Source organism: Sarcophilus harrisii, chromosome 4 (genome assembly GCF_902635505.1).
Source record: "Sarcophilus harrisii chromosome 4, mSarHar1.11, whole genome shotgun sequence".
Lineage (NCBI taxonomy): Eukaryota > Metazoa > Chordata > Mammalia > Dasyuromorphia > Dasyuridae > Sarcophilus > Sarcophilus harrisii.
In genome coordinates, this window is record NC_045429.1 from 365078495 (window position 1) to 365106323 (window position 27829).

At 34.6% G+C, this 27829-nt stretch overlaps 1 protein-coding gene across 1 annotated transcript in view; it reads left to right on the plus strand.

Annotated features, from left to right (window-relative positions):
- PGBD5 (piggyBac transposable element derived 5) overlaps positions 1-27829 on the plus strand; it is a 156203-nt gene that overhangs the window by 76713 nt on the left and 51661 nt on the right. Inside the window, exons 2-3 of the mRNA XM_012547981.3 lie at positions 13359-13786; positions 26716-26850. Of these exons, the coding sequence (XP_012403435.3) occupies positions 13359-13786; positions 26716-26850 (563 nt within the window). The remainder of the gene's footprint in view (positions 1-13358; positions 13787-26715; positions 26851-27829) is intronic.

Here is a 27829-nt window from a genome sequence, read left to right on the forward strand (position 1 = left end):
CCCAAATAAAAAGCTTGAAATATCAGTCTTGTCAGTCTGATGTGGTTCAGACAGATGAAATTGAATCACACTAAAAAATGCTCTATATAACTATTGATTAGAGAAATGCAAATTAAAACAACTTTGAGGTACCACCTCACACTTCTCATATTGGCTGAGATGACAAGAAAAGATAATGATAAATGTTGGAGATGTGGGAAAATTGGGACACTAATGCATTGTTGGTGGAGTTGTGAAATGATCCAGCCATTCTGGAGAGCAATCTGGAACTATGCCCAAAGGGCTATAAGACTGTGCATACCTTTTGACCCAGCAGTGTCATTACTGGGTCTGTATCCCAAGGAAATCATACAGGAAGGGAAAGGTTCTACATTGTGCAAAAATGGTTGTAGCAGCTCTTTTTGTGATGGCATGAATAGATGCCCATCAATTGGGGAATGTCTGAACAAGTTGTGGTACATGAACTGATGCTAGGCAAAAACAAGCAGAACCAAGAATATATTGTATACAGTAACAGTAAGAATGTGTGATGATCAACTATGAAAAGCTTGGTTCTTCTCAGTAGTTCAGTAATCCAAAGGAATCCCAATAGACTTTGAATAAAAATTGCTATCTGAAACCAGAGAAAGAACTAAAGAGACTGAATGTAAATTAACACATCTCTATGTTTAATTCTTTTTTGCTGTTTTTTTAAAATCTCTTTTATGGTTTTTCCCATTTGTTCTGATTTTTCTCTCCTAACATAATTCATAAAGCAATATGTATTAAAAATAAATAAACTAAAAAAATTTAGGAATAAAAAAAAAAGAGATTGAAACTCACTTTTGAAGTTATAGAATAGCTTTGAAAAGGGCCAGATTGAATGACTGGAAAGATATTGGTGTTCTCAACAGAACTAGAGAAATAAGGAAGAGAGATGGGTTTGAGAGGAAAGATAATGGACTTTAGTGAGATGCTTATGAAATATCCAGATGAAGATATCTAACAGACAAATGTCACTGTTTCCTCTGGAAGTCTTACGAATGTGAATTGGTTACCAAAACAAAGAAACTAAAAGAGTTTAGAAACCACTTCAATCAATCAATAAGTATCTATTAAATGCTTTCTATGTGTCAAGTACTATGCTAGGTGTTGATGATACAGAGACCAAAAATAGTCCTTGATTTACAATTTAATAGGGGAGACAATACACAAATATATACAAAGCAAGCTATATATGGGATAAATAGGAAATCATTAAAAGAGTTAGGGAAGGTTTCTTATAAGAAGTGGGATTTTAGTTGGGACTTAAAAGGAAGCCATGAAGGTCAATAGGAAAGAAGGGAGAGTTATCTTGGGGGACAGCTGGAGAAAATGCTGTCTGGTGAGAGACAGCATGTCTTGTTCATGAAACAATGAACAGTTATGTATCAATGGATCAAAGAGTACATTTTAGACAGTGAGGGATAATACTACTAGAAAGGAGGGCTATGAAGGCTTTGAATGCCAATTAGAGTATTTTATATTTGTTCCTTGAGGCAATAATGAACCACTGGAATTTATTAGGAGGGAGGAATGACATGATCAGACCTGTTATTTAGGAAAACCTTAGTGACTGAATGGAGAAGAGTTTGAAGGATTGGGGAAGAACTCACCAACAGGCTATTGATTTTCTTGGGAATATCTGGCAATTTAAAAAAAAATGATAAAGCTTTTTATTTTCGACATACATGCAAAGATAGTTTTCGACATTCACCTTTGCAAAACCTTGTGTTCCAAATTTTTTCGCTCCCTTCCCTTTCCCTCTCAGACAACAAGTGATCCAATATAGGTTAAACATGTGCAATTCTTCTATACATATTTCCACATTTGTCATGCTGCACAAGAAAAATCTATCTGGCAATTTTTAGAGAGATATTGTTTGTCCTTCATTTTTGAAGAAGACCAATGACATCATAAAGATGATGTCTTGACTTGCTCATGAAGTGGATTTAAATGAGGATTTAAGGATTTAAGCTGGGAAAAGTTATCAGCCTCTCTCTCTCTCTCTCTCTCTCTCTCTCTCTCTCTCTCTCTCTCTCTCTCTCTCTCTCTCTCTCTCTCTCTCTCTCTCTCTCTCTCTCTCTCTCTCCCCTAGAGGCATCAAAGCTCAGCCTTAATCAAAAATATCATTATTTAGAAGGTAAACAAATTTGTAAAATCTTAAAGATTTTGTGTTGTCGGGGCAACCAGTATGTGGTTTAGTGGATAGAGCACCATCCCTGGAGAAGGACCAGAGTTCAAATTTTACCTCAGACCCTTATTACCTGTGTGACACTGGGCAAACCAGGAAGATCTGTATTTATGTCCTGCCTCTGACATATTCAGGCTGTGTGATCCTAGGCAGGGCTCTATTTCTCAACACTCTAGCAGCTAAGTCTCAAAAGTGCCAATTTGCATAGTGAGAGGGAGATTCCTTACCTGGGAATTTGCCAATGAAATTACAACTTCATTGCAAACTTACAAAGTGGAAGATTATGAGCAATATCACCTCATAAACCATCCAAAAATGAGAGAAGGATCAAATGTAGGTCTAACCCTGGAGTCTAGCATGGATGGAAAAAACTGAGGCAGAATAAGATAGTGGGGGCAAAAGAAAGAAGCCTATAGTTTAGAAACTAGGGGCTAAGTCACCTTATAAGGACTTGAGAGTTTCCATTTCTTCAAGGCTTATTCAGATATCATCTCCTCCTAGTGAAATATTTCCTGATTTCCTTTACCCAAACTTTTTGCTTTACTCATTTTGATCTTGTCCACACACATATCATTTTAACTTGTATTTTGGTTATTTGTGTACACGTGTGGATACTTAGCACTATGCCTTGCACAGAGCAACCTCAGTAAATATTAGTCAAACTGAATACAGATTTCTTCACAATTTTTTTTTTATTTACCCTGAATGCAATTCTTTGAGACAGGGCAACTGTAGTTATTTTCATTTTATAAATAAGAAAATTCAGGTTTAGCAAAGTTATGAATTTCCAAGAACATCTAGCTAGTTGGGTTTTAAATCCAAGTATTTTTGTTAAAAGTCCAGTTTTCTATCCATATATTAATGAATGAGGTATTGAACATGACCATGTGTAGAGTGATGGAAAGCCACAAAACAGGTGAGACTTGAGAAGTAAAAATATGAATTGATAGTTAATAGCAATATTTTAAAAATAAATTAGATTTTTCACATACATGGGAAAGAATTGGTTCTGGTTTTAAATTAACTCAGTCTGAAGTCTGCTTCTGATGTTAATTGTGTAACCTTAGACAAGTAACATAATGTCCTCATCCCTCAATTTCTTCATCTGTAAAACAAGGGCATTAGACTCAGTAGGTTCTTAGCTCCCTTCCAGCATTCTCTCTATAATATGTAATATTATGTTTCTATGAATTTTCAAGATATGGGAAACAATTACTCGGGGAGATCTATCCAAATAGATCACAATGCTTAAAATGAGTCACTCTCTAGCTGCCTATTGTATCTGCTTACCTTTTTCTGTATATTTCTAATGAACACACACACAAAATCTACCTATATACTCTGTTCCCATATCAGAAAGTATCTTTGAAAGAAAAATATAAAAAAATAAAAATAATGAATAATATCTTTCTTTGTAATAATAATAAATCATTTCTATGAAACAATTTATAATCACTAAAGTTTCTGTTTCATAACTAGCCATCTGTTTCAGTGGTGACACAGAATATGGGCAAATGCTCATAATATGGCTTTTAGTGATATTTCTTTCAAACCCATTTCCTGCTTTTTCCAAGAGAACACATTTCCCAATTTATAATGATTTCAGTAGGAAATCAGTATTTGCATTTTTTTAAAATTGTCAACTTGTTTTACTGTCTTTTCGATAGAAATAATGTGATACTTTATGTGGTAATTTTAGCTTTTCATCCAATTGTTCTCTCGTTTTACAAATGCTTCATGTTATAGATAGAGAATATCTTTTCCACATTTGAAAGATGAGGAAATTGATGTTTGGGGAGATTGTATTTTGCCAAAGGCAGTTACTAGACAGAAACAGAGTTAAAAATAAGATTCAGGTTGCTTCATTTATTCTGACTCTCACAGTGATGGGCATCTATATTATACCCCACATTTTAGGTGGGTGATGAGAATAAATTAAATCTGTAGTTCTAAATACTCTTTATCTCCAAAACAAGAAAATGTAGACACTCAGAGAATTCAGAACTTTGTTTTATGCTAGGGGTGGAAAAATACTGATAAATAACAATCATAAAGTTTACATTTTAAAAGTTCCTTTTTATTAAAAAAATAGTAAAACAATTAATTTATTTTAAAAGTCATTTTAATTTATATTTTTGTCTTAAAACATTTGATAATAACACCAACAATAATAAAATCCAATTTCATTTTTGTGTATGGTCCAGTAAGGAAAAGAGAATGGCATCTATAGAACAGATTCAAAGTAGACATAAAAGCATCCATCTTCATTAAACAAGAGTGATACACAGAATAATAGAAACTGTTAGATGCCACAGTGGAGAGAGTGCTGGGCCTGGAGTAAGAAAACCTGAATTCAGACTTGATTTCAGACATTTAACTAGCTGCACGACCCTAGGCAAGTCACATAATCTTTGCTGCATTTTTCTTAAAAACAAAATAGTGATAAGTCCTAGGTTATTGGAAGGATCAATGAGATGATACTTATAAAATGCTTTGCCTTAGAGTGATTATTGTTGTTGTTAATCATGACTGAATCTTTGTGACCCCATTTAGGGTTTTCTTCACAAAATAGATATTAGAACTGTTGGCCATTTCCTTTCTGACTCATTTTACAGATGATAAAACTGAGGTAGACAGGGTTAAGTAGCTAGTAAGTATCTGAGACCAGATTTTAACTAATGAAGAGGAGTCTTCCTGGGCCATCCTATCCACTGGGCCTCCTAGGGGTTATTGTTATTATGAGCTATTATTATAAGCCATTAGCTAATGTATTATAATTAGCTAATGCAATATGATTACATAATTGTGATATATATGGCTATTACTTGCTATTTCATTAGCTATTATTAACAGATCTTTAAAAAGAGGCAGAAAATTTTACATTTTCATTTTGTAGGCTTTTTTGATCTCACTACTAAAAATAATTAAAATCATGGTTCACATTTATAGCTATAGACATAATTGACCTTCAGATTAGGGGTTGGAGCTAGCCTGAAGCCCTAAAATTGCATCACCTATTTTTTTTTAAACATGCATTATTAGCACAATCTGAATTCTGTTCGATACTAAAGTCTAAAGGGCAGCTTATCTCTATGGTGGAAAGCAAATAGTAGCTTCCTAAATAGAGGCAGAAATCAGTTGAAATGGATTTGAATTGCTGAGAGGCCTTGTAGTGAGTGCTAAACTAATGGCAAATGGGATGCCTACCACAGGACTAATGATGAGGGCAGACATGTAGTATTTATGTAGCACTCTGGCGCGGTCCTCTGCCGTCATTTATTTATGATGTTGCTCTCATCAGCAACTCTGTATTAGGAATGTGGGCAGCACTAACTCTGTTGAGCTGTATATTCCTCAAATTCTTTAGGGAATGTCACTATATGTATTTGACAGGAGCTAGAATTGGATCTTTCACGTGAAATATAAACTGCCAAGTGAAATAAAGTGCTTATTTCTGTATGTCTGGGTTTTTAGGATCTTTGGATACGTGGTGGATATGTTTGCAACATGGCCCATTTCTTTAAAAAGTCAGGGATTTTTTAAATTTCAATTTTTTTTAATTTTTAGGGTATGATAAGGAGTTTCTGTAGGCTTAAAATATTCCTTATGGAAAGATGGTATAAGAACAATGTTAATCTAGACTTTGTTATTTTTATGAAAAGGAATATCATATGCAGGAAGTAGGTATGGGGAGGAGAGTAAAATGTCAGAATTAGCCTTCAATATAAAGAACCTTAAGCCCCATGCAGCCCTCATTGTGGTATTTGGGAGACTCGAAACTGGCATGTATTTCAGCCATTACTACCAGCTTTTGAGAGACTATTTTTGAATTTAAATAAGCATTTACACCTTGGAAATCAGCAAATGCTACAAATTAGGGCTTGAATTTATTGTTTTGTTGTAGTGCTTTGTTGATTTCAGATTTAAGAAAGTTAACAATGCAGATTAAACTTAAAATGTGCTATGGGTACTTTTTTTTCCACTAGAGAGCTACACATCTGTTTATAATTTCTGTTTTGGTTTGAAAATGTTCTTCAATATAGTTAATAATCCAATGCAGATGGTAACATGAGGCAGCAGAAAGAGCAGTGGATTTGGAGGTATAGGACCTGGGTTCAAATCTCTTTCAGTACCATATCACCTTTGGGACTTCAAGGCAATTATTTAACCTCTTTGGATCTATTTCTTCATCTGCAAAATAAATAGATTATACCAAATGATGCCTAAGGCCTCTCTCTGGATATGTGATCTATGATCCCTTGTGTTCCTTGTTAATTAGTCTTGGCTATGAAGTTGAAGATCAGAAGGCAATGCCTGAAACAATTGATTGGTTCATTAGCTGAATGCTACCAACAAAACACAGGCCTCAGGTGTTCCACAAAGAGATAACTTGTCTCCCTCAGCACTATCTAGGAAAAAAAAAAGAAAAAGAAATGTTGGTCTGTAACTGAGGATAAGGAGCAGCTGCAGCTGGCTCTCAGAACATTTTAATAAGCTATTTTCCTCATCATCCCTTTATGGAATGTGATTGGAGGTGTTCAAATGGAACTCCATTTCTATACTTATTATTATTATCCCTGTTCAGATTTAGCCTAGACTTGAATAACTCTATCATTTATATTATAATTTATATATATTTATATTTTAAATTTATAATATATTTATTACAACATTTATTTATATTCATATACATTTGTGTCATATTCATATATAATATAATATTATAAATTATAATAATAATTTAAAAGGCCTCTTTGTTATTGAAGTTGAATACCAATATATGCCAACAGGACATCAGTTTATACTGAATGGTACATTCATTCAGCACATCTTTAAATTGATGCTTGGGGCTCTGAGAAAGGCATGAGCACTCATAAAAAAAAGGAATTACTGCCCTCACTTCCAAATGGAGCTCAAGATATATAACATAAAAGATTATATAACATACACTAGATGGATTCTCAGTACTACTGAGCATTTGGTGAGATGTCAAAAAGGACCAGCAAATAGTTCCATTCACAACTCTCACTTCATTGTATCTTTTTATATATATATTTTTAAGCTCAGGGTTGAAGGTGAAGGAGTAGGAGAAGAGGTAGAATGATACCTTTTTTGTACCCCCAGCTCTTAGCACAATGCCTGACACAAAGCAGGCACTTAATAAATGATTATATTAGAGAATAGGAGGAAAAATCCTGCAGTGGTGCTGCAGGAGAATTGTCCAGTTCTTGCAGAAGAAATGGGGAAGCAGAACTAAAGTCATGCAAGCAAGAACCTGTCTCCCCTTCCTTCTTCTCTGTAAACCCTAAATTACTGGTAGGGAAGAGGAGTCCATTGCTGGCACATAAAGGGAAAAATCAGATGATACAATAGATAGGGTGCTCAGATCCAATCCCTAGCTGTGTGAGCCTGGGCTTAACTCTATTTGCCTCAATTATATAAAATGAGCTAGATAAGCAAATGGCAGACTACTCCAGCATCTTTTTTGCCAAAACAAACAAAAAAACTCCAATTGGAGTCACAAAGAATTGGACCCAACTGAACAACAATAACAAAGGAAAAGTAAAATTATGTTGAGAGGTCCCTTATTTTACAAGGGAAGAAACTGAATCACAGAGAAGTGAGGTGCTCTATCAGAATCATGGATTTAGGTCCTTTGATTCTGAATCCAATTCACATTTTATATATCCCCTATATCTCTACTCCTGTGAAGTTGCTCCCTGTCTGCTATGAATTCTTTTCCCTTTGATGTTTTTTGTAACTGGATTTCAGCAGTATGGAAATGGAGAGAAGATGAGGAAGAGGAGTGGAGAGATAATATACCCTGGTTCCCATGTTTTTCTTTTTTTTTTTGTTAATTCTTTTTATTTACAAAACATATGCATGGGTAATTTTTCAACATTGACCCTTGCAAAGCCTTCATTCCAAAATTTTCCCTCCTTCCCCCCACCCCCGCCCCTAGATGGCAGGTAGTCCAATACATGTTAAATCCGATATCTTTCTTAAGGGACAAGTCTATGCTAAATGTCCTTAATTAGATGAATCGCCAGTGTGGATCACATCCTTTGAAAAGATTGGTTCTTTTTTCCCTCTTAAAGCAATTAATTTGTATCCCTATCTACCTGGAACCCTTGATTGATTGAAACCTTTGGATGGTACTGCCAAATGCTGCCTGCCTCAGTGTGTGTTAATTCATTTTGAAATGACCAGAGACAAAATTACTTTAATCACAAATATTTATTCTCTGTTCTGTTTTGCTAACTCAGCATGATGTAGCTAAAAAATTCTGTTTTTCAACTTCTTCAGAGGTTAGCCCTAAATAATATATGATTTCATCTGCCCATGATTTGATGTTTTAGCAAGACCTCAGGATGTAACAGAAGTATATATGACTTAGACTAAAGGGAGTTTAGCTGAAGGCAAGAAGCCGATCTTTTATATATAACTTTATGATTAGTTTGCTGATGACCTACCAATAAAACTTTTCACCAGATACAGAATTGTTGCTGCTACTGTTGTTTTTTAAATGTGATTTTGTAGCTTGGGAGCCAATTCTTTCCTAGTACAGTCATTGATAACTTTATCTTATATTTGGGGAAAGTATTTCTTTATGATATTTTCTTCCATATTATATGAAACAGAATGAAGTTGGACTTTGTTTATTTGTGAAATGGAAAAAATATTGAATTTGCAGCCAAACTATTTGTATTTGAATCCAGCTTCTGCTATTTACAGTTTGTTATTTGGTACCTTACCACCCTAAACAAGTAACTTGACTTCCCTACATCTTAAGTTTCTTTATCTGTAAAATGGGTTTGAGGTGAGACTTGAATTGGATTAGATGATTTCTAAGTTCCCTTTCTTAAACTGTCCCTCACTTAAATTAAGTTCACTTGAATGTCATGGCATCCATCACCTTCCTAATGTCATGGTCTTCTTTGAGAACAAAGAACAAAAAATATCTCATCGTCTGAGCTGTGAATTAGAAATGAAACTGAAACTTATCTTTTCTTAGCAAAGCTTTTCTTGAGAGAGATCATCAATTAACAGGAAAGAAGATATGGAGGAAAGATGCTTATGATACCTAAAGATACAGGTTTTTCTTTTTCTTTTTTTAAAATAGTATTTTATTTTCCAAATACATGCAAAGATGTTTTTCAACTTTTTTATATTATATATTATATATACTTATATATATATATATTATGTATAAATTTTCAACATTCACTTTTGTACAATCTTGTATTCCAAATTTTTCTCCCTCTCTCCCTCCTCCCCTGTTCCCTAGACACCAAGTAGTCTGATATAGGTTAAACATGTAATTTTTCTAAACATATCTCCATATTTGTCATGCTGTATAAGAAATATTAGATCAAAAGGGAAAAACAAGAAAGAAAAACAAACAACAAAAACAAAAAGGTGGTGATACTATGTTTTGATCCACATTCAGTCTCCATAGTTCTCTCTCTGAATGTTAATGGTCCTTTTCATTGTAAGTCTATTGGAATTGTCTTGAATCGCCTCTTGTTGAAGAGCCAAGCCTATTACTGTTGATCATCACCTAATCTTGTTGTTACTTTGTGCAGTGTTACTGGGTTCTGCTTATTTCATTCAGCATCAGTTAATGTAAGTCTTTCTAGGCCTTTCAGAAATCATTTTTATAGAACAATAATATTCCATAACATTCATATACCATAACTTATTCAGCCATTCTCCAACTAATTGGGCATCCACTCAGTTTCCAGTTCCTTGCCTCTACAAAAAGAGCTGCTACAAACATTTTTACACATGTGGGTCCTTTTCCCTCTTTTATGATTTCTTTGAGATACAGATCCAGTAAAGACACTGCTGGATCAAAGTAAGATAACAGGTTTTTCAAGTCTTAAAGACTGTGCTGGAAAGTATTCCTCTCTATGAAGAAAATATGAACACAATACACTTTTAAATTTAATATGCATTATTAACATTTCCTTTGCTTTCTTAATTCTAGATAATTAATAAAACAGTAAATCAAGCCCTGATTTGTAATGTTTGCTGATTCTTGAGGTTTCAGTGTTCTCACTAAAAATTTAAAAATCAACTCTCATAAGTTCTAGCTGGCTTCAGAACACTCCTAGATTGATTTATATAGGGATGACTATGTTTAGCTAGCCCATGCTGTGTACAACTAGTTTGAATTACTAAATGAATTTTTAAAATTGCATTTGTTTAAAGATAGTCTTGAACAAGGAGACTTCTGCCTCCACCCATTGGATCAGTAACTATTAATCCTTAAATATGCCTCCAGAAAATCTTTGATGATAAAACATTTTTTCTTCCACCCATGATAAGAGAATATTCAGGGCAATAGATAGAGGGGTGGGCTAGGAGACCGGAAGATTAGTCAAATCTGAGCTCAGATACCAGATAGCTATGTGACCCTATGAAGTCACTTAGCCCTATTTACCTCAGTTTTTTCATTTGTAAAATGACCTGGAGAAGGAAGTGGCAAACAACTGTAATATCTGTGCCAAGAAAAGTCCAGACCATATTAAAAATAGTCAGAACAATAATCTAGAGACTGGATGGCAATATTTATCTGCCATATGGGGGAAGATTATAAGGGAAGGGACCTGAGAAGGTAGGAACTCAGTAATAAAAGCCTGCCCCCTATAATATAAAGTGCAAAGTATTAAGATCAATGAATAAGCTTTTATTAAATACCTACCATGTTCTCTCCCCTCAAGGGGCTTGTACTGCGTTGAGGGAGAGATTATATACACATAGAAGTGTATACAAATAAATACAAGAAAATTTGGTGTGGGAAAGGTTGAGTTAACTACAAGGATCAAAAAAGGTCCGTAGAAAAGGGCATTTGAATTGAATTTTGATTTAGAAAACACTAGCAGAGCCCTATTAGTTGAATTGACAAAGCAAGTTCTAGGCAGAATAAATAGGAGGCCCTCCCCGTAATCATGAACACATACTTTGTTCTTTTCACTTTGGGTCAATATTTTTATCATTTTCTCAATTAATGGAGATGTTAGGATTAGGTAGGTGCATGAAGATTTAGCTGAAAGATCATTCTGAAAGCAGGGTCCTTCTTTCAGGAAGGATCTAAGCTCTGGAATATCCCAAGGCCTTAACAGAGTTATGGCATTAACATGGCTGATGTCCTCAAGTGAACTTGTATGCATCTAATTACCCAGTAATATAATTTAGATGGAAAGATTTACTTCCCTCTAGTCCCATTACTATAAAATCTGACCTGATTTCTTAATTTGCATAAATGTACAGATGTGTTCAGTTTAATTTCCATTCTACACATGTTTATTTTAGCCCTTATTATGGGCTCAGTGGTATACTGGGTACTCTGGGGAGATACTGGTGGAAAAGAAGGAATATTATCATTACTTTCCATGAGCTTAGAGTTCTGTTTGATAAGGCAGTAACACCTAAGTGCTAGTACTGCTGCCAAGATAATTTTCTGGCTATGTCACTACCTTGCTGAAAAACTTTCTATTAACACCCTGCTGTTTACTAAATAAAATAAAAATTTCTTATTCTGGCCTTCATAGTCCCTCATAGTCTGGCTGAAGTCTCTGCTCCCAGACTGACTTTATAAAATTCTCTTTTGTATATTCTTCTGTAGCCAAGCTGAACTATTTATCTCTCCAGTCTCCATTTTTCTGACTGTTGAGTGACATATTGTCAGGCACAACCTCTACCTATCTATATAGGTTCCACTGAAGTGCTCCTTCTAGGTGAAAGTGAGCAGCGTCTTAAAATTTAAGAGGAATTTCTCAAAATTTCAAATGGGGCTTTAATTGCCACTTGTCATCAAAGTTCAGAAAAGAGAACTTTTTGGTAAAGATTCCCTGTGAAACATCATTTCCCAACATGTTTCATTTGAGATATAACAGGACACATAGGGCATCAAGAGCTAACCTTGGTGTCAGAAAGGACTTGTTCTAAATCCTGTTTTTGAAATGTTGGGTAAGTTATTTAAGCACTCAGTGCCTCAGGAAATTATCTGAGATTTTAAATTATTTGTTGGTTTTCATTAGTAGAAGGAGTTTCCATGCTGTAAGCTCACTGCACAAAGGAAATCACAGGTCCTGACCTCTTCCACCCACCCCGCCCCCAAAATTGCAGTTGTTTATATCCTGTCTACTTAATAGATTATAAATTTTTTAAGAACAGGGATGGTATAATTTTCCATCTTTGAATCAAACAGTACATTGTCCATATTGAATACTTAATAACTTTTTGAAATGAATTAGATTGAGCCCTTTGTCACCCAGATCGTTCTGATCTTCTATCCTTTTCCCTATCCCATGCTACTCTTTTATCCAGTAATACTGGCTTCCTTGCTATTTCACAAACAAGACACTGGACATTTTTTCTGACTGTCCCCCATGGCTGAATATTCTTCTTCTTCCACACCAACGACTATTCTCCCTGGCTTCCTATAAGCCCCATGTGAAATCTCTACTTCTGCCAGAAGCTTTCCATAACCTGTATTAATTCTAGTTTCTTCTGTCTATTATCTCCTATTTATCCTGCATATACCTTACTTTGTCTGTATATAACTTTTAGTTATGGTGTATCTTTCTGCCTGGCTCATTGTCGAGTTCTGAAGCTGCTTTTCCCTCAGTGTATCTAGTTTGTCCTTGACTCCTGATATGAGGGACACTGCCACCAATCACTGCTGTCCTGAGGATACTGTTAGGATGCTGATGCAAAGTCTGAATATTCCAAGACTCTTAAAACTCATGAGGTCAAGCTCTGGTCAAGGTAGAGATGGAGAAGACATAAGTTTTCTCCTCCCTCCCTCCATCAAATCATTCCCTCTCAAAGGATAACTTTTTTGTTGCTTTGTAGGGAATCTACAGGGTGAACATTTATTTGATTGATTTAATATAAATGTTCTCACTAGATAAAAGTATCAAGACTAGAATATCTTATTACTTATTTTAAATAGGGTATGTAAGTAGTAATTGACTCAACTACCCCAACATTTATATGTAAAATGAGGGAGTTGAATTAAGTGATTTCTTAGGTCCCTTCTGACTCAAAATCTATGAGCCTATAATCCTTTGAATTTCTGGGTTTCCGCTTTGTGTGTTTGTGGTAATAAGTAATCTCCTCTGTTTTATGGGTATAGGACCAACTCGAAAGATGCCCCCCAGTGCCAGTGCCATGGACTTCTTCCAGCTCTTTGTCCCCGACAATGTTCTTAAAAACATGGTGGTGCAGACAAATATGTACGCCAAGAAGTATCAAGAGAGGTTTGGGAGTGATGGGGCCTGGGCAGAGGTGACCCTGACGGAGATGAAGACTTTCCTCGGTTACATGATCTCCACAAGCATCTACCATTGTGAGTCTGTTCTCAGCATCTGGAGCAGTGGCTTCTACAGTAACAAAAGCATAGCCCTCGTCATGAGCCAGTCCCGCTTCGAGAAGATTCTCAAGTACTTCCATGTGGTGGCTTTTCGTTCCAGCCAGACAACACATGGTCTTTACAAGATCCAGCCCTTCCTAGATTCCCTCCAGTATGGCTTTGACTCTGCTTTTAGGCCTTCCCAAACTCAGGTAAGTGTGCCCTTTTCCCCAGGGAGTATTGGAAATCTTTCTAGCTTACTGCTCTTGCATTTGGATGCTTCTCCAACTTTGTGTGATCCCTTAAATAGGCTGTGCTCTGCCTGTCATGGAAGCAACAAGTATTAGATAGTCCTGGCAGATGGGTGGTGTGGTGGCTAGAACACCAGGCATGGAGTCAGCAAGAACAGAGACACACCACAAAAAAGAGTCTAAGGCAGGATGAGAATTCAGGTTTTTCCAACTTGAAATTCAGCACTTGGTTTGTTATGGTATTTGGTTGCTTTTCAAAATGGAAATCTCCCACCAACAGACCCCAACTCATCCAAAACTTTATATAACAGTCTTAGGAAGCTACCTGAGACATATAGGAGTCATGACTTCTCCTGGTCACCCAGTCAGTAAGCATCAAAAGATAGAAATTGAACCAGGACTCAAAGTCCATTACTCTATTTGCTATGCTGTGCTACCTTCCTCTGAAAGCAGTGGGGTTTTTACAAAAATTATTTATGTTCAACTTTGTAATTCACTGTGACTTATTTTGAAGGGCAGGTGATAGAGAAGAGCAGATTTGCATTCCTAATTATGTTTTGCTCAGTCTAAATTTAACATTATTTTGCCTTCTTTGAGGATGCACCAAGTAGCCATTTGGAGATGACAGCTCAGAAACTTCTGAGATAGAAGGAGGAAGTTATCTTGTGAGGAGAAATAGGCTTTAGGAAAAAAAAAACTTATGAATATATCATTTATTTTCCTGAAGCTACAGACAGAAAAAACAGTGGATCTGATGTTTACTGGCCTTATCATAAAAATGCTAACAAGTGCACTTGGGTTCAACACACAGCATTGTTCGAGATATACTTCTAGTTGTTCTCTAACTTTATGTTGGCAGTCCTCCATATCTAGAAACCTTTTGCTCCTCACATCTACTCCTAACTTCTTTGACTCTCCTATGAGACTCATCTTAAATCCTTTCTTTTTATAAGTTAGAGTCTTTGCCATTATTTTTACCTTCCCCAATATCCTCAGTGCTTAGTAAAATGCATGATATATAGTAAGCAATTAATGACTGACTGAAAACTTTTAAATTCAGTGGCTGCCTTACACATATCTTTTTATTGTGAGAGTTAGCTTTCATATTCTTTTTCCTAATACAGACTGCTATTAGACGCCCTGCAAGAGTAATGCAATAGAGGGTTTGGTGATTTATTTATTTATTTATGTTTGGTGTACATCTTCAGTTGTCACCAAATCAAGATTAGAAAAGAGGGGGCTCAGTCATTCCCTTGCCTTAAAGCAAGACTGGACGCTTAGGAATCCTAAGAATATAAAGGCTTTTATTTTCTTCTTAAATATATTCAGTGAGTAGATGTAAAACCCCTTGGTTTTTACTTCCCATTGTTTACAGTAAAGAAATTCGTACTGCATTTAAAACCTTTTTTTTTTTCTTCCTGTGAGCTACATGGGAATAAGAAATACAGATTACAGTAGAAACTGACGTCCCTTCAGCTTTTTTAGTTTTTCTTTTATATAAGTGTATTTACTGACCAATCAAGTTTTTTATTAAGCACTTGTTATAAGCTCTAAGGATATGAATCAATCCTTACTATTTAGTACAGTTATCCCTTCGACATTACAACTGTTTCCATGATTTTGATATATTATGGGTCAGCATAAGAAATTAAGTGGGAATTTTGGAAGGGAGTTTTGTGGAAGCCTCAGGTGAAACATGAAGTCTAACATATGACGAGAGAAAAAGTTTAGAAATTCAGAAATGAATAAGATATATGCATAGTATTGTATAATATCAATATATCTTATTTTTAATGCCATAATAATTTGGGTTTCTTCTCTGGTATGAAGAGGAAGCCAAACCTTTTATATAGATATTCCATATCATGGGGGAGATGAAGGGGAGTCCTACTGTGCCCCTAGCCCTTCTCCCTATGGAAAGGATAATTGCTATTTACATACTAACTGAATTTAAATTATAATTTAAAAATAAACTTTTCTCAACCTTGTCTAATTTTTCCATTCTCTAATACTTAACTTTGAATGGTCTTTTGAATTTCTTTATCAATAGGGATACTTTCTTCGTTAATGCAAATCACTAATTTGATAGTGATTAGGAGACTTGATAATCTTTTATGAGTTGCTTTGGGCCCAAAGTTCATTGAATTATTGCCATTTTTTTGGTGATGAGTCTCTCTGCACTTAGCTAGGATGGTCTCAGGACCTCCAAAGTATATATCTATTTCAGCTTGTTCAAACTTGTTAGGACCTGTGTTCTGCTGGCACTGCTTTGGAGAACCAAAGGTTACCTCTCCACTCCATTCATAAGACTTTAGCGGATATCCACAAAATCTTCCATTACTTATTAAAATATATACATAAAAAATCAAAAGATTTCAATATACTGCTCAGTTAGTTGAAAGATCTGTGGAAAACTAAAAGGTTTATCTAGCACCCTATTTTTCAAAGTACAACTTAAGTCTCACCTCATCTGAAAAATTTTCATTATTCTTATCTTCTCCTTTTTTGAATTTCTCTAACACTTGTGTCCATGTCACATGGTTTAGCATTTAGTTTTATGACTGCTAATACTTTACTTTTCATAAAATTATATTTCCCCAATTACATGTAAAGGCAATTTTAAACATTCTTTTTTAAAAAATATTTTGTTCCAAATTTTCTCGCCTTTTTAAAAATCTCTTCCTTCCCTAATACATTAAGCAATTATGATATGGGCTATACATGTTCAATCATGTAAATCATATTACCAATTTAGTCATATTGTAAAAGAAAACATAAATCCAGAGGGGGAAACTGTAAAAAAAAAATACAAAAAGCGAAAAATAATATGCTTCAATTCAAACTCCATCATTTCTTTTTCTGGAGGCAAATAACATTTTTCATTGAGAATCCTTTGAGATTATCCTGAATCACTGTATTCTGATAATAACTAAATCATTCGTGGATGATCATTGTATAATATTTCTATTACTGTGTTCAATGTTCTGGTTCTGCTCACTTCACTTTGCATCAGCTTATATAAGTCTTTGCAGGTTTTTCTTAAATCATCCTACTTGTCATTTGTTATAATGCAGTAATACATTACAATCTATTACAATCATATACCATAACTATTTCCCTTAATTGATGAGTTCCCTTCAATTTCTAATATTTTAACTGCTATCTGTTAATAATTTCAAATTCAATCTCTGTTATTTATAACTTGAATAATCTTGGGAAACCCATTTCATCTCTATGACCTTAAATTTCTCATTTGTAAAGGCTGAAATTGATGGTCCTCAAATTTGCTTCCATCTCTAAATTGTATTATAGTGATCAGAAGCCTAAGGCTGAGAGAGAGACACTCTGGATGGCATAACATCTTCTGATTAGTAGGGTTGGTGAGTGAAAAGAGGGAAAAGTATTTCTTGTATTTCTCTTATACTCTAGAGCAACTCTAAAGAAATCTCTAAAAACAAAGATATGGTTTACATCTAGGTTCTCCTCCTAACGGAGCAATAAAACTTTTGGGTCTAGCCCAATTCTCTGCTTCAGGGGAAGGAGAGGAACCCATTTGAGAGGGAACCAGACCACGCTAATTAAGAAGCATATACATTTGGGCTTGAGAGCAGTCACTTTTCAGTCCATCCTTTCAGAAACTGCCTTCCCTTCAGAAGTGGAGTCTGATAAAATGAAGAAAGGGGTGGATCACAGAGTAATGCTGGTTATTAAAAAAAATACAGCACAATGTTAATTTTCCATAGGAAGAAAATGTTGGGAAAAGGTCCCACCAGAAAGGGTCCCACGAAAGAGGTGGAACTTTTCTTCTTGGCCCTGTATAAACCACAGAGTGGAAAGCTTCTCCTGACTCAATCACCATCATTTTTAGCACAATCACCCAGGCTTATGATGTTGTCGGGCATTTCTGTATCATTTCAATAGACAATAATATCCTCAGTAAGAAGGTTTTAGTCACTCTTGCTATAGAACTATGAGCCTTTGTAGTGATCTTTGCAGAATCCTAGTTGGAACTTTGGTGCCAGAGATAATTCACTTGAATCAGGATGGGAAGATTTCTGGGACACTATCTGGGGTCACATAAGCCAGTATGGGTTAGTGGCAGGTGTTTCTGGCTCCAAGGACAATATTTATGAAGCTCAGTGATAGACCCCTGATGAGACCAAGGATCAATAAAACAGTATCCTTGACCTCATGGAGTTTATGATCCAAATGTTTTCCTAGTAATAGCAAGTTGAAAATTCTGAACATGCAGATTTTTCTTTTCCAGAAAAGATGCCAATAATATATCAAGGCAAACTAGCAGGGAACAGTGATGAATATGAATTGAATGAAAAAGATCAAATGAGAGCACCCTCTACTTTGCCTTGGCTCCTAACTGTGGGGAGTGGGGGGGAGAGAGAAGAAAAGAAAGTGTCTATTAAATATCTACTATGTGCCAGGCTCTGTGTTAAGTATTTTACAAATATTTTCTTAAGAGGAGTGTGAAAATAATGTGATGGGATTTTGGGGTTTGTTTGTTTTTTTTAACTCTTTCTCTCATCTTTTTTCTTCTGTATTTTATATGATTTTGAAGGAAAAAATATAGAAAAGGATCTGTTTGACAAGTCAGGTTTATTTAAAGAAATAAGTCCCAGGTTGTCAAATGTTTCCTCTCAACTCAAGTTGTCTTTCTTTTTTTTTCTTTGAAAAATAGAACTTATTACTTCTTTTGTTTTTCCATTATCTACATTTTTCCTGTCATGTTCCTTTTCCCCATGGCATCTATTTCTACCTTGTTTGCAAAATGTTATAGTCTTGCTTTTTAGTCCTGTATTGAATGAATTAGGTATATTATATACTTCACCTAACAGATTAGAGAATTGAAGCACAGGATGTTAAAGCATCTTTCCAAAATCACACAATTGATTGGCAATTTTTTCAATGAGGTTAATATTTGCTAGAGAGAAAGTGACTTAAAAAATAGTCTGTCTTCAAGAAGCTTACATTCTATAGTGATAGTGATGAAATATAATGTGAAATATGATTAAACTGAATATTTGTGGCTGCAGAGAGAATTTGGAGGGGAATGGAGTAGGATCAAAAATGGCTTCATGGAAAAAGTTGAAAATGGGCTTAGTTTTAAAAGGAAGATAAAAATTCTGAAAGGCAGTCATCCTCTGAAAAGCAGAAGATGGAGAACATCCTAGTCATGGAAGATTATTTTAGCCATAAGATTGTAGAAGATCCCAGTGTGGAAAGGCATCATGGTGTGGTAGATAGCTTGCCTTGGCATTTGAAAGAAATAGCTTCAAGTTTTTCTGTTAACACATACACAATTAATTATAATAGAAAACATAACAAGATAAGATATAAATGACACAATAAATATAAATATATAAATAAATATGATAATAAAGATACAAATAAAGTACAATTTAAAGTTTAAACAGGGATGAACTTTTACTTGGCAAAGAGAGGGAAATTGAGTCAAGAAAGACTTCATGGAGGAGTTTACATTTTGAGGGATAAAAACCATTCAGTTTGTTTTGTGTGTTTTTTTTACATACCCCAGGTATATAGGTAAAGAGATAGATTTATATCTCTATATAAAATAGCTACACAAATATACAAATCAAATATTTATTATTAATAAATTATAATTTTATAATCCCCACATTCGATCACAAGACCCCAAATGGGGTCACAAACTACAGTTTAAGAAGTTGAGAAATCTCTGTGTCTCTATACCCCTTTAAGACTATGAACTAAAGAACAGTAATTGATCTGCATTGAAGAAGGCATTTCTTTACCAGGAATTCCTAATATCAATGAAATCACAAGTCCAATCCTCCCTGCAAAAAAATGTAAGCTACCTCTTTCTTCTTCCCCCAACTAATTGGGAATTAGTTATATTTACCCTACAATATATTGTACTTTCACACATCAAAAAAGTTCTTGAGTCTTTTAAGGATGAATTTGGTAATACAGAGATTCCTGTGGTTTCTTAAAAAAGTGGTCTTTTTTTTGGATCCTTCTAAAAGATTTCCCTAAAAGAGAGGTTGTTTTTATATACTCTTCTTCCTTGTTAATTCTTTGACTGTCCTTTAGGTATTTCTGTGGTAGTTAAAATTTAACAGAAAATGATCAGAAATAAACCCTGATTTTAATAGTATTGAACAATGCCAAGGATGAACCCTGACTAGATCACAGTACTGATAACACTTCATTATGTAGAGCCCAGCTGGAGCAGTAAAAAGCAACATGGGATAGGGGTGCAGAGATTTGTGTTCCTATCCAGATCTAGCTATCAATTAATAATGTGGATGTGGACAAGTTACTTCATTTCATCTACAAAATATAAAGAACTAGACTTTATTTAAAGTCCCTTCCAACTTTAGCATTGGATAATTCTATTAATTGGCATTCATTTTTATTAAGAAAATTTATAAAGCAACATATAGGATATTATCAGATGTTCCTAAGTAAATTGTGAACTCTTTAGTAATATAGCCAGTGGTCTTCTCCTGTATTTAAGCAATTCTCCATCCCTTTGGGTCATACATATGAATAAATTGCCTTAGGCTATAACTACTGACCCAGTATTAAATAGTTTTTCTTTTAATTTCAATTTTTATAAAAATTTTTTGGTTTTCAAATAGTGAATCCTTACTATGTCTTTTAAGTAATCTGGATGGAATAGCCTAGTTCATTTCTGGACATTTTTGTTGGGACAGTACCTCCTATATTGTGCCTCTATATAACTTCTATCTATTAGTCCTACTTCTGTCCTCTGGGTTCAAGCAAAATAAATTTAATCCTTTTCCTATACAAGGGAATATAAATATAGAAAATTTATTTTATATAAATATATTATACAAATATATAAATATAAAATAAAAAAGGGGGGAAATGATCTTTTCCAAAATTAGAAGTAGAGAAGGGAAGGTTCATGTAACAGAAATAAAAAATAAAAATAAGTAAATATTTTTTTCTCATTTCCAACTCCCTCTGCACATATGTGCACAGTGTATATGTGTAGATCAACAGGGAAGAGTTGGTGAATCAGAATCCAGAATGGGAAGAAAGTGATCTTTTTTGGCATTCAAAGTTTTAGGAGAATATGTGGGAACATATTGAGCTGTGGCTGTTTTAGTAATGAGCCATTAAAAATTCATTAAATGATTGTGGAAAGGAAAAATCATTATAGGTCAGAAATACTTGCTGACTCTCAATCTTTGATGGAGCATGGATTAAATATAAATATGTGCCTGATTATACGTTTAATGCAAATGGGTTATAAGTACATTTTCTTTTTGAAGATGAGAATGAATAGGTTCATTTAGTGTAATCTCAAAGGAGGAAGATGATTCATTTTTGAAGAAGGCATAATTGGACACAGAATGCCTTATCATAAATTACATTGTAATATTTTCTTTTTCAAACCTTTTGCTAGCTTCCAGAGCCTGTTAGCCCCTACTTCTATCCTTTACCCACCAATGGATTGCTCTGTGTGTAACTTGTCCATTTTGCTTGAGTGGTTCCAAATGGGGCTATAAATGGTTTCTGAGTCGGAAAGCCAAAGTATATGTGAAGGCAGAAGTAAGAGATGCAGGCTGGAAGCTTTCAGATTGGGCTTGCTATAAACTTGCCTTTTGCAAATATGAAATAAAAGGGTCCTATCTTGAAAGTTGTTTATGTGTATTGTGGTAGTTCAGCTAACTACAAGGAGCCCTTATTGTTGATGGGGATGCTCAAAAAACAAAATAAAGCAAAACTAATGTGATCTCAGTTCATACTTAAAGAATCCTTTATTTAATCAGTGTAGGTATAATCTTTAGTGCAGAATTGTAAACCCCTCCACTTTCCAAATGCTTTAAAATAATTTAAAAATAAAAAGTAATAATAATAATAATAAATATTGTTATGTGCATATAACATACATGAGCTTTATTATTATTAACAAAAAATTTATATGCAACTATGAACTTGTATCATATAGTATTTTGAAGTGCCCATTAAATTTAACATGAAATTAACAAATTGTTGTTGAGTTGTTTTTCAGTCAAGACCCTATTTGGTGTTTTCTTAATAGAGATACTGGACTAGTTTGGTATTTCCTTTTCTAGCTAATTTTACAGATGAGAAAACTGAGGCAGACTGAGTTAAGGTACTTCCCAAGGTCATATGGCTAATAAGTGTCTGAGGCTAGCTTTGAATTCAGGAAAATGATCTTCCTGACTTTAGATACCCCGAACTTTATCCAGTTTGCCACCTTGCTGCCCTTGAAAATAATAAAACTGACTGGTTTCTCTGTATCTCTTTGAAACATCCTTTTGCTCTCTTCCATATGTTTTTTATGTTTCATTGGTGTTTTCTTTTTTCTATCACTATCAATCTTTTCTTGTCTCACCTCCCCCCTACACTTCAAATATATGTAGTCAAGCAAAATAAATTCCCATGTTGGCTGTGTCCAAAAATGTCTGTCTCATTTTATATCTCCACCTCCACTTGTGTAGGCAGTATTCACAAGTTATTGTTTTTGGAAAAATGAATCACTTGGTGGCCAGCCTTCTGGTGATAAGAATCTTCGAATCTAATGATACTGGTCCACTTACCTAGATTGTTTCTTGGATGATAATTATCCAGGTTGTTTCTGAGACATCACTCAGTCTCATACCTTTGCAGAAAAAAAAGAGATAATAGGCTAGATGACCATATGAGACTCATCTGAAAGTAGAGAGTAAAGCTTAAGAGTTTTGAAAAAACTCAAAGGAAGTGAGGGGTTAATAACTGCCTTTAAGTATCTGAAGAGCTCTCCCAGAAAATGGTATTATATTTATTTCATTTGATTGCAGATGCCAGATGTAGGAATAACAGGTAGAAGTTACAAAAAAAGCAAATATATATTTAAAATCAGGGAAAACTTACTAACAATTAATTTAGAGTTGTTTATTCAAATAATTGAGTTAATAGAATTGTTGAAAAATGGAATGACCTGCTGAGAATATGTTTCCCCATATTAGAATCTTCAAGCAGAACCTAGATGACTACCTATAAGATACAACTAGGTGATGAAGGGGAGAGAGAATTGGGTCTAGAGAGAATCAGGAAGTCCTGAATTAAAATCTAATCTCGGATGTTTATTAGTTGTATGACTGAATAAGTCACTTATCTATCCTCAGTCTGCCTTAGTTTCTTCATCTACAAAATAGGGATAATAATAATAAAACAGCTACTTTCCAGGATTATTATTAAGATAAAATCAGATTTTTTTCTACTTTTCAGTTTCCTTTATTCAACATTATCTGTCATATTTCTTATACTTCATTTATAATAATAATTAGTTTTCTCTTTATCTGTTTACTCATACTTTTTTAATATTCTTTTTTTATATTGAATTCCAAATTCTCTCCCTCCTTTATGGCTCACTCATTGAAAAGGCAAGCAATATGATATTGTTATATATGTGTAGTCATGCAAAACATATTTCCATATTAGTCATGAAAGGGTAGGAAGGCAAGAAAAGTAAAATGAAAGAAAATATGCATCAATCCAAATTCAGAGTTCATTATTCCTTCATCTGGAGATATGTAGAGTTTTTATTATGAATCCTCTGAAATTGTTATGGACCACTGTAGTGATCAGAACAGCTAAGTCCTCCACAGTTGATTATTGTTAGAATATTACTATTACCATATACAGTGTCCTCTTTGTTCTCAGTTTGTTTTGTATGAGTTATTATGAGTCTTCTTAGGTTTTTCTGAAGCCATTTTGCTTGTCATTTTTACAGCACAATAATATTCCCCCCAAAATGAGATAACATGTGCTTTAGAAAGTCGCCTTACAAGCCATATAGTACTATATAATTTCCAGTTATTATTTTTGTGTTGTAGTAGGAATTCATTGAACTAGAGGTTTCTGAAATTTTTTTCCAGCTCTGAAACTCTGATTCTGTGAAGATCTGAAGAGTTGCCTTCATGTATGTGGTATATAACTCAATGATAAAGGATTAAATTGATTGTATTCAATTTTAGAGGGCAGAACTAAATAGAAATTATAAGGAAATAGACAAGAGCTCAATCTAAGAAAGTACTTTCTAATAATTAGGGCTTTCCAAGAATAGAAAAGGCAATCTTAAGAGACTGTCAAACCTAGAAAAACTGAGTATGATATTTCAGGGGGGAAATGGATATTTAAAGAAATAGAAAGTTTTCAAGCAATACTGATGAAAAAAACCAGAGGTAACTGGAAAATTTGACTTTCAAATACAAAATTCAAGAAAAGCATAAAAAGGTTAAAAAAGGAAATCATAAGGGATTCAATAATTGTTTGCATACTTGATTGGGAAGATTATACTTTTAACTCCTATGAACTTTACCTTAGAAGTCATGAATGTGAGTTGATTATGTTGGTATGATATCTAAAAGGGTTGAGAAAGAAGAATGAACTAGGAGGAGGAAGGGAGATCTAAGAATGGAATAAACTATTTCACATAAAAGAGATGTGAAAGAGTTTTTATAGGGGAGAGAGAGATGGGGAAGGTAGATGGCCAAACATACTTGAACCTTCCTCTCATTGGAATTAGCTCAAAGAGCAAATAACATACATGCTCAGTTGGGTGTAGAAATCTATCTTATTCCAGTAGGAATTAAGAGAAAAGAGGTGGGAATGACAGAAGGGAGGATGGATTGGGGGAAGCAGTGATCAGAATAATAACACTTTTTAGGGAGGGACGGGAAAAGGTGACCAAGAAAAGGATAAATGGGAAAAATAGAATGGAGAGAAATATGTTGTAATCATAACAGTGGAAAAATTTTTACAGTAAGTTTCTCTGATGAAGGTCTAATTTCTTAAATATATAGAGAACTGAATCAAATTTATTAGAAAACAAATCATCCTCCAAATACAGGTCATCCAATTGATAAATGGTCAAAGGTATGACCTTTTATGAACAGGTATTTTTCAGACAAAGAAATCAAAGTTCTCTATAGTAGTATTTTTTTAAAGTGCTCTAAATCACTATTGATTAGAGAAATGCAAATTAAAGCAACTTTGAGATACCTCTTCATACTGATCATATTGGCTAATATAATAGAAAAAAATGACAACTGTTGGAGGGAATATGGGAAAATTGGGACACTAATTGAGTTTTGAACTGATGCAACCATTCTGGAGAGCAATTTGAAAATATGTCCCAAAGCCTAGAAAACTGTGCTTACCCTTTGACCTAACAATATCACTAGTAGGTCTGTAACCTAAAGAGTTTGTTTTTTTTTTTTTTAAAAGAAAAAGGACTTATATGAATAAAAGTACTTATAGTACATCTTTTTTGTGGTAACAAAGAAGTCATAATTGAAGGGATGTCCATCAGTTGGGGAATGAATAACCAAATTGTGGTCTATGATTGTAATGGAATGCTATTCTGTTAGAAAAAAAATGTTGAGCAGGCAGATTTCAGACAAACCTGGAAATACTTGCATGAACTGATGTAAAAGTGAAGTGAGCAGAACCAGAAGAGTATACACAATAATAGTAATATTGCACAAGCTATGAGTGACTTAGTTTCAAAAATTCAGTAATACAAGATAATTCCAAAGGACTTATAATGAAAAGTGCTATCCACTACCAGAGAAAGGACTGATGAAATTTGAGTGTAAGTCAAAGCAAACTTTTTCTTAAACTTTTTTTCCTTCTTTTTTATAATAGCTTTTTCTTTTTCAAAATATATGCAAAGATAGTTTCCAAAATTCACACTTGCAAAAGGTTGTGTTGTAAATTTTTCTCCCTCTTTCTCCCCCCTTCTCCTAGACAACAAAGTAATCCAATATATGATTAAACATGTAGAATTCTTCTACACATAATTCCACATTTATCATGCTACACAAGACAAATCAGATCAAGAAGGAAAAAAAATAGAAAAGAAAAAAACAAGCAAGGCAACAACAGCAACAACAAAAAGGTGAAAATACTATGTTTTGATCCACGTTCAGTCCCTGTAGTCCTCTCTCTGGATGCAGGTGGCTTTCTATGACACAAGTCTATTAAAATGGTCCCGAATCACCTTACTGTTGAAAAGAGCCAAGGGCACCACAATTGATCATCACACATCTTGTTGCTATTGTGTACAACTCTCCCAGTTCTACTCACTTCATTTAACATCACTTCATGTAAGTCTCTCCAGGCCTCTCTGAAGTCACTTTGCTGATTGTTTCTTATGGAATAATAATACTTCATTATATTCATATTCCATATATATTCATATATATATATATATAGTCATATATGTTTCTCATGGAATAATAATACTTCATTATATTCATATTCCATAATTTATTCAGCTATTCTCCAACTGATGGGCATCCACTCAGTTTCTAGTTCCTTGTCACTACAAAAAGGGCTGCCACAAATATTTTTGCACATATGGGTCCTTTCCCCTTTTTTTGTAATCTGTTTGGGGTACAGATTTGGTAGCAACACTGCCGGATCAAAGGTTCTTAGCCCTTTGAGCATAATTCCATTAACTTTCTTTTTCTTGTTTTTTTCCTTCAGTTTTTTTTTTGAATGGGGTGTCTGTTTTCTTTCACAATATGACTAATATGGAAATCTCTTTTGCATGATTGCATATGTTTAACCTATATCAAATTGTTTGCCTATTCAATGAGAGAGGTGGAAGAAGGATGGAAAGAGAAAATTTGGAATTCAGGATTCTAAAAAATGAATGTTTAAAATTGTTTTTACATGTAATTGGGAAAAATAAAATATTTATAAGAGGAAAATAAAGAAGAGATAGTCAAGCCCCTTATAAATAGAAGTATTCATGTCCGGGAGAGATTATTGCATTGACTGGGATGTGTCCAGAAGTCTCTTTACTGTTTAAGATTTTATGATTCCTCTTTTCATCATGTTGGCAGGTACTACATGAACCCCTGATTGATGAGGACCCAGTGTTCATCGCTACATGCACAGAGAGGGAGCTGCGCAAGAGAAAAAAGAGGAAATTTAGTCTTTGGGTCAGGCAGTGTTCCTCCACAGGCTTCATCAGTCAGGTGAGCACGGGTATCTTGACCAGGTGGGAGGGAGAGAATCAAAGGCTTCCTTAGTTTCTCTGCTCTCAGGTGACTTTTCTAGTGAAACAATTGGAGAGCTCGGTATTCTCCCTTCATTATTGAGGTGGGTGGCTTCGTTGGTAGACACAGAATTTTAGTTGACCTCCAAGATTCTCCTATCTCCACTGAAAACTCATATCCTGACATGGACAAGTTAATAATAGCTCCTTCTTGGGCTTCAGCAATGTGAAACTCTAAAGACCCTCCCTAGACCACGGCTGAAAACTTTAGCCAATGATGCTGCTTTGTAAGAGACCAACTCTGTATTTCAGCAAACTGGCCTTTGGCTGCTCCCCAGCATTTAATTTTCTTCCCTTTTGACTTTGTGTGGTTTTCTCTTCCCCCAACTCCTTCCAGTGCTTGGAAAACTCTTCTTTACCTGGATCCATTCTAGCTCTCTTCAGCTCTCAGTTTTAAAAGAAAGTCTCATACACAAGGCCTTTTCTGATCCCTTTTAATTGCTAACCCCCTACCTACTATCTAAATTACGTCGTATTTAGTGTGTACAAACCTTGTATTAATTTAATTGTGATGTGCTAGTTCCTCCCTAATGGAATATAAACTCCTAGAAAGCTGGGACTTGGTCATTTTTTGTTTGTTTTATTTTATTTTGATATTCCCTGGAAGTAGAATGGTGTTTATTCATGCAAAGCACAATTCAGCTCACTGAATTGGAGAAAAACAAACAAAAAACATCTGCTGTCCTGTCTCCTTCCCTATGCAGAAGGCACAGGTAGCTTAAATTCAGTTTTAAAAAGCTGCTTTCTGGTGTCTTCACAATGGGGATAAAACCTTGTGGGTCAGGGTGTATTTTCCACCTTCTTCCTCCAGAGGCAACAGGTTAAATGGGGGTTCCTCAGTTTTGTGCATTTGTCTATATTGAGCTAGGATTGTTCTCTGATTCAAATCCCATTTCAGT